This window comes from Limanda limanda, chromosome 11 (genome assembly GCF_963576545.1).
Source record: "Limanda limanda chromosome 11, fLimLim1.1, whole genome shotgun sequence".
Taxonomy (NCBI): Eukaryota; Metazoa; Chordata; class Actinopteri; order Pleuronectiformes; family Pleuronectidae; genus Limanda; species Limanda limanda.
This window is the reverse complement of record NC_083646.1, coordinates 10,957,197-10,965,801: the sequence shown is the minus strand read 5'-3', so window position 1 is coordinate 10,965,801 and position 8,605 is coordinate 10,957,197. Positions and strand designations below refer to the sequence as shown.

At 46.2% G+C, this 8,605-nt stretch overlaps 1 protein-coding gene across 1 annotated transcript in view; it reads left to right on the top strand.

Annotated features, from left to right (window-relative positions):
- The first annotated feature begins 857 nt into the window (after window positions 1–857).
- ephb6 (eph receptor B6) overlaps window positions 858–8,605 on the top strand; it is a 34,263-nt gene continuing 26,515 nt past the window's right edge. Inside the window, exon 1 of the mRNA XM_061080697.1 lies at window positions 858–915. Within this exon, the coding sequence (XP_060936680.1) occupies window positions 858–915 (58 nt within the window). The remainder of the gene's footprint in view (window positions 916–8,605) is intronic.

Below are 8,605 nucleotides of genomic sequence, written 5' to 3'. Positions count from 1 at the left end.
GGGGGTATGAGGAGGAGAGGGGTGGTGGTGGTCGTATGAAGGATGGAGAGCGTCAAGAAATCCGTCTAAATCCTCTTCATTTCCGTCAAAAAGTCAGGAAGTGAGAGGGAGCCAGGGAGGAAAATAAGAGAGGAGATGAAATTTGGGAAACGTTCACATGCCGCAGCTTGAAAGATGCCAGTGAGCAGCACAGTGTCCAGACATGTGAGAGCTGCCACAGCCCCAGTGTGCCAGGCGGCCTCCTCCAAGCCGAGCTGCAGCAGAAGCCTCAGACGTGTCTAGACAGTTGTTTTACAAACCAAACTTGTTTATTAATCTTTCCGCCTCCTTCTCTCACTCTCTGTGTGTGTGTGTGTCACTCTCTCATGTTGACTCACCCTTTATTTCTTTCATTCTTTGTCTCTTTGTTTTCTCTCAAATGAAAAAAGGACTCCCTCTCTCTCTCCCCCCCTCTTTTCTTTCTCTCTTTCTGATCTCTCTCTCTCTCTTCTACTGTCTCTATGACAGCGGCTGTTTTGTTTTGTTTGCTCCCTCACTTGCCAGCTTCCTTATTGTATGTGCTGCTCTGTAAATATTTTTCTCCTTCCCTCATCCATTCATCCATCCACCCCCTCATCCTCTCTCTCTCTCTCTCTCTCTCTCTCTCTCTCTCTCTCCCTCAGATAAATAGAGCAAACAGACTCCACCTCCTCCCTCTCCCTCTCTCTCTCCCTCTTTCCTCTCTCTCTCAATCCCACCCCCCCTCTCCTGCTCACTCGCTCTGTCTGTCACACACACTCACTCTATCTCCCTCTTTCTCTCTCTTTCATGCTCTCTCCCTCCCTCTCTCTCTCTGTCAGTTTCATTCTGTAGTGGAGATGTGGAGGGTCTTTCTGTGTCTCTGTCTGATTTTCCGGCCTCATTCAGCAGAGGAAGGTGAGGAACAAACTTTTTTTAAATGATTAAAAAATGATTCACATTACATCTCTGCTTGCATGTGTAGGCCTGATGTGTGTGTGTGTATGTGTGTGTGTGTGTGAGTGTGTGTGCGGCGGTAAAGCGTGATGGAGAGTTTGCACAGCTCCCCTCATCATGTGCTTGTACTTGTAGTCCACAAGTGTAACATGGACACTGTTGAGTATGTGGCTCTCTGTGGAATTCTGGGCACTTTGACAATGTGTGAAACTGCAAGGTGGGCCGGCCGCAGCACCTCCTAAGAAACTCTGGATATTTTGGTGCTCCACCTCCATCTGGGGACCCCCCTGAATAATTACCACCTCTCTCCCCGTGCATGTTAGCTTTGTGCGCCCCTGTATTGTATCTGAAGTGGGTGAATATGCATGCACATGCTCGTGTGAGCCGCCGTGGCAGCACATTAGACAGGACTTTGTTGGCATGGAAGTGCCAGGTGCGTGCCGGGGCCTATTTAGCTCCCTGAAATAAAAGAATATGGAAATAAGGCCGGGGACAAATGAATAATAAGTTGCATAACCCAGTTCTCTTTGACTGGGGGGGGTCTGCAGCTCCCTCAGCCCCCATGTCACTCAGCCGGAGACCCTTGACCCCTTCAGCCCAGTTATGAGAGGCGCTTTCTTTCTCCGGATGCATGTCTTTAGTTTCTACTCCTTACTCTCCATGTTTTCTCAAAAATGTAAATATCATGTTCGTTAAAAATTGCAAGCGCGAGGCAGGAAGTGTGTGTGTGTGTGTGTCTGGAAAGTCAAGTGAGACTCCATCCTTGAACAAATTGATTGATAAACTGCCTCTTGTATGTACGTGCCTGTGTCTCTCTGTACATATGTGAGTGGGTCTCGTTGTGGGTGCACGCATGCTTCAGCGTCTGCCTACACATAACTCCCGCTCCAACATCCTGCCGAGGGGGGGGGTTCCAGCAGTCAGCACGCCATTTCTCTCTAAGGAGAAGAGCTGCACCTGTTCACGCTCATCTCCCATCGGCCTCCGTTTAACTGGGAGGTGTGTGCCAGCAGCGGGCCTGTAAACAGAGGTAACTCAAATGTCAGCCCCATGCCACAGATTTGAGCTGTGTGTGTGTAACAGATGGCCTGGACTGAGATGAGACGGAATGACAGAGAGCGGGCGAGAGGCTGCACCGGGCCACTGGCCTACTGACTCTGCGTAATAATTGAAATAGAGCTCTTCATAATACAGTATTAACCCAATAGCACGGTCATCTTCATAAATCCACTCCAATTGAAGCTGCGAGTTATGTCACGGGAGGCGGATTTGACGTCTGCCTCAGATTTGATCAAAGTAAACGATGTGTCTGTCTGGACTGAACATGGCTGCGTGTTAACTGACACTTTACTGTCTGTGTTTCCATTGTTTATTGTCTGTGTGATGAATCGGTGTTTCCTGCTCTAACAACCTTGTCACAGAACATAAAGCGCTGTCTTTTGTATCCTTTTTGTTTCTCACAGTTAAGAGAATAAAAGCCGATCTGCTGTTTCCCTCCATGCTGACAAACTGCAGAGCGCTGTGAGTGGCAGGGCATTTGATTTGTCACCCTCACGTGCTGCTGCCTTTGTGAGTGTCGGTGCGTTCACCCACATGCATTGTTGACGCGAGGTGTTGATGTGAAGCCGCACGGCCGGCCTCTAAATAGTTGGATCTGTGGCGTTGGATTGCGTATTCACATTGGATTAGCACGCCGCGCTAAGGGGGATGCCGGCGCATGGGAGGCACACCTGATGCCCCTCCAGCTCTTCATGGATGAGCGGAGCTGCAGCGATGCTCATCGAGCTGTGAACATCCAGAAATTAACCTTGTATCATTAGTGGAATGCACGTATGTCATAGCCGGAGAAGGTAATCTCATCTGATGGTGACCAAAAGGCAACAGGCCGCGTGCGCTGACTTCTAACATCGTCAAAATACAGTGAGGTCAGAAAGTCAGAAACCATTTCCCAGATTTGCTGATTTCAATCACTTTACCCGAATATTTCCCTTGGACCTTTTTTCAGAGTTTTTACCAAAAATACACATCACCTCTAAACCTCTATTGGTTTTAATGATTTGGAAGTTTGAAGCATAAGATAAAGTTACAGGTTTTTGTCTCCATAACAAAGTCATTCAGTGTAGTTCATACCTTCACCAAGGCCCAACAGTTTGAATTCACCAGATCCATTTGGTTTTCTACAACAAATCGTGTACACACTCTTAAAAATCAGTTCCCTAAACATGACGGATTCATTTGATCAATTTCCATATTAATCCATGTAAACGGAAATGAAAAACGCCCGATTTCACAATGTTAAAAAAAGTGAGGGAAACAAATTCTGCATCTGCCACCTGACCCAAACCGCGCCCTTCCATAAAGTTTCACGGTAATCCAGGTTTTGTGTAAATCTGCTTACATAAAACAAATAAACAAATCAACAAACAAACAGTGATGAAGACATGAACTCAGAGGTATTTACAGGTAATAAATCACAAAACAGCAAGGATTAAATAAATGTAATGAAATTAGAATTTTCAAGCAGTTTGCTCATTGCAACTTGTTGAGAGGTTATGTTTTCACAACTGTCCCTTTGTTTTGTTTTAAGTTTTAAGCAAGATTACATAAAAACAGCTGAGCAGATTTCCATGAAATCTGGTGGAGGGGTGTTCTGTGGGTCAGGGAAGAACATGATCAATTTTCGTGCAGATCTAAATCAGGGGCGGAGCCACATTTTGTTTTGTTTTGTAAGATGGAGCAATTTTCTACATTTTTTCCACAGAATAATTCATGGATCTTGATCAGGAACGTTAAGAGTGTGTGACGTTTGTTGCAGCTTGATTAAATTGAGGGTGTTGGGCCTTGGCGGAGAAATGTGTTCTACTGAGTTTACATAATGATGCATCAGTGTTAAGGATCTAATAATATTACAGTGACCATTGTTCTACACTCTGACACGTTAAGGATATTTTTTGAGAAGTAAAACTTGCTGTGGACCATTTTTTACATCACAGCACTGAAACTGGAACTCAGGTTAACCATCTGAGTATTTCCTCCACCACTGGTTACAAAGACAAACACCAGCAGGATACATTTTGGGCCGTGTTGACGTTCTCACTCTAAGGTCATCTCCTCCATCTTTCCTGCTGTTACTTGTTTCTGGCTTTAATTGGGTATTAATTAAGCAGGTTACCGTCCTTATCCTGGGTGTAGTGAGCAATTCTGCGTTCAGGACGTGATGAATTAGAGAACGTGTGATATGAAAATAAATGTCATGCTTGTCACAGTGGGGGTGCAGCGGGACAGACGCCCCTGACGGCCCTGGAAAGCTTCCTGCTCTCGTTCATCCGGCCAGTCACTGTGCACCGAGCTGCAGAAAGAGAGAAATCACAGTCTGGTGGGAAGTGGAGGACGCAGCCCCCCCCATTACTGACACAACAACAACAATTATCTGTTACAGGGCGTTTTTTAAAGCATCGTTTTTGTAATTTAGAATAAAAGCTGCAGCATTTTCTGTGGCTGTCGAGTGCGCTTTAACGACATTAGGCTACTTTTCCTCAGAGAAATCATGCATCTGTCATTTGGTGATGTGAGGGACTCGAGCCCCCTGGCAGCTGCCGACCGAGTCAGTCAGTGTCGTGGCAGATTGCATCACAGATAATACGCCCGTGTGGACAGGCGGTGAGTTAAAGCCAAATATGACTGAAAGATGAACGTGTGGTATCGGCTGCCCTGACACTGGAATGTAGTTTGCAGTTTTGAATTTCACATTAAAGCCGCACTTGGCAAGTTTGCACGGAGGGAGAGCTACAGTACATTTGATAACTGAAGGCTGTGTAATGACACAACAACAGAAACATAACACCGGTCGAGCTCAGGTTTACATTCCTTCCTCTTAATTGTTGTTTATGGTGGAGATGGTTATTAAAATATGTTTGGATCAGGTTCAGGATTCTGTAAAACTTTATTCTCTATTTCCACGGCTCACGGATCAGAGCTCTCCTATGAACATGCTGGCAGACTGAAGGACACACTTTTGGCTTTCATTAAATAACACAGTGATTATTTACATCTGGACAAAGATGTGTATTATTGCTCAGAGTGAAATGATTAGGTTGATACCGCTTTTGTGTCTGTATGGCAAATGTGAAAATAAAGGCTAGAAACAGGAAACAAAATCACTAATGATTAAATAGTGAAGAGTAAAAATAAAGCAAGATACAGCATATTTGAGACAGACAATTCAATACAGACAATTTCTGAATAGTTCACATTCACACTCAACAACATAAAATCCCGATCACGAAAACAAGGCTTTCATGTCAGCTGATACTCCGGTTCAGGGTTGCAGGTCCCGAGCTTCACTGAACTTTGAACAGACAGGTGAGCAGCTCTTTGTGCGGCCGGTCTTTACTTGCTGCAGCTCAATTACTGAAGGGGACTTTTACAGCTTCAGAGAGAAAGCTGTGACCAGCATCACCACAGGCCCGACAATCAGCCCAGTCCAAAAAGGCAACTGGTGCTGCACTGGTGACAATAAAATCTTAAAATCAGAGCAGTTTTACGCAACCTTTTCTGTCACTTCTGATACGAATGAAGAAGTAGAACACTAAGAATGTCTTCCAGGAAATACTGTCTGAAAATGTATACAGCTGTCTATATTTAAACAATGTTGTGTCTCCCTTTGTTTATGAGGGACGGATATTCCTCCCCTCGGCTTCAAGTGTAGCCGTTCGGACCTGCTATAAACATTTCTGACTTCCTCGCAGGTCACACAAGAAGTTGTACAAACTCACTTTGCCTTGGTCTTGGCAAAGCGACTATGCACATTTCCCGCAAAATGCAGAACTCCCCCTTTAAGATGCAGTCACCCACAGCCTCCTGACCTTTGCAAATGTGTTCCCATCGAGTGAGAGAGTGAGTTCATGTGTTCCCATCGAGTGAGAGAGTGAGCTTCTCGTGGAAGGTCCCTCCCACCTGTGCCTGTTGCTGCCTGTTCTGCAAATCACCGCGGCCCTTGCTCTGTCATCTAACCTGGCTTAAGTGCTGTTTGCTGCAGCTGCACTTTCATTCAGCTCAGCCGCCATAAACTTTTTTGATAACTCCCTCTGACATGTGCATGCTTATTTCTGGAATCGCGTTAATCCCCCATCCTCCTCTCGCTCCTCCTCTCGCTCCGGCTCTGTCTCGGCGTATCACTCTCTCGCTGTGGTTGTTTGTAATGATGGTTTGGTGGAGGCCACGTCCTGGACTGACTGTCTGTGGGTGGGAGCATCTGGAGCGTATAAAGAATGGGTGGAGAAGGGTGGATGAGTGGACAAAAGACAAAATACGACCTGACCGCTGCTCAGCATGCTCGCAGGCAACTGTGGGGATTATTTTATTTTTTTGGGGCCGGTAATGTGTGTGTGTGTGTGTGTGTGTGTGTGTGTGTGTGTGTGTGTGTGTGTGTGTGTGTGTGTGTGTGTGTGTGTGTGTGTGTGTGTGTGTGTGTGCTTCTGACATCTTGTTACGTGTGAGCTCAGTGACTTTGTGTACTCTCTGCAGGTGCTTCTACTTTAGTGGCACATTTTATACACACACGCACACACGCACACGCACACTCACACCCCCCTAGCCTACATTAATGTTAACACCTTCATTCTTTGTCGGGGGGGTCGTGTGCCTGGTGTTCCTATTGCCTGGGAAGTGAGCAGTAATGTAGCATACATCTGCCGTCAAAGAGGCGTGACATGAACGACAGCACCACTCTTAGCGCTGGGAGAGTGTCGCTGCATGCATGGCCACACAAGAGAGCCGGGGAAAAAAAGAGTGTTGGGCAAAGAGAAATGAACGTAGAGAGCGGAAAGAGGGTCACTCAGCTGAAGTGAACACTCCAGAGGGGACTGTCATGAACTAATGCAGGCCACCTCGCCACAACACAAAGGAGCGTTTACACCCACACCGCACAGAGAGAGAGAGAGAGAGAGAGAGAGAGAGAGAGAGAGAGAGAGAGAGAGAGAGAGAGAGAGAGAGAGAGAGAGAGAGAGAGAGAGAGGAGATGAGTACGCACAAACTCAATCCCATCGTCCTCCTCTCGTTCCCGTTTCATAACCCGGTCCTTTCTCTTTTCTGTTGTCTCCTCTTTCTCTTCATCAAAGCTCTTCCCAAACAAACAGCAGATCCGGCATCAATAATGGAGCCGAGCCTATCTTCTTATTTAACGTACAGAGATGCCCACCCTGCTGTCACTTTTCAGATGAATAATACACACATGCAGAGAGAGGCCAGATGAGAGGGACAAGGGACAAGATGGAGGTAGAGGAAAAAAGGGGGGGTGGGGGGAAAGGTAGCCTATTGAGTAAAGTGAGTGGAAGATGAGAGTGGAGCAGGAGGATGTGAGAGAATGCCATGCATTAAAGCAGCACTCAGGTCCAGATTGCGGACTCAGCACTTCTCCAAACTGTCGGGGACAAACTTTGAGTGTCTCGTCCCCTCGGACGGACCAATGGCAGCGAGGCAGCAGCGCTCGGTGCACATGGAGGGCTCGTCTGAGAGTTAAATAAAGGGGCTTTTACCGCCAAGTGGACTCGCCGGCTGACGTTGCCCTCTTTTGTTCTACGACTTCTCACACACAAGATCCAGTCATGATGCCTCAGCTCAAGATAATACTTGGAAGGTGTGTGCAACACAGCACTCACCGCTTATCTGAGGATGTCACGGTGAATTATTCAAAATGCTAATGTCACGCAATAAGACATAAGCTCCTCCAACAGCCCTCCGTGTAATCCTCATGTACAGGTTTTCCCTGCAAAGATCGGAGGTGACGTGAGGACCGGTGGTCCCTGAGGCCCCGCGACGAGAAGCTAAATAGTAGAGGCATAAATATTAATGTCAAAATAGTTTGCCATATATTATTCATGCAAGACTCTGCCCCGAAGCAGAGGGTTAATTGAATTTGGAATGACACATTTGCGTGTTTGTTTGTGTTTTGATATAAACATGATGGTGCTTAATGAGGTCAGAATGCATGATGTTTGAATGCATGCGTTAATGCAGTAAACATATAATGTTCATTTAGAAGTGAGTGTTGATTCTCGGATCTAAGGGCCGTCACCACACTGAGCTTGAGAAAGCGTTCAGTACAACATCCGTCCTCTTTCAGCAGCATCGTAAAACAAAGCAGAAAAGGTGCGTCAGCAAAGTGAAATCGTCGTTCCTCTGAAAGGCTTCAAATTTCCTGGCCTGGTGGATTTAGTCTTCTCCCTGTAGCTGATTTCCTCCTGATCGGCTATGCCAAGCTGTCCAGACAAACGCTGCACTAAGAAGCATTTATTCTGATGCCTGTGGCTGCATATAATCCCTCAGTGTCACAGCCTATTTGTGTTCGTCTTCTTGATACGATTCATATCACTCCGAATCCTGGAGCACGTTCCACGGAACATGTGTGAGTTTAGTGAGACTCGCATAAAGACTGGGGGGGGGGGGGGGTAGATGAAGGATTGAAGGACAGATTTACAGGGTCTCCATCTGTGAGTATAATCCTAAAATCAAAAAAACTGTTTACAGCTCAGTCAGAGAACAGAGTGATGCAGGGATTCATGTCATAAACCACAGATGAGACAGTTTTCTTCTCATTCGTTTGATTTATTAAGAATAAGAATGTGTCTGTGTGTGTCCTTGTTGTTACATC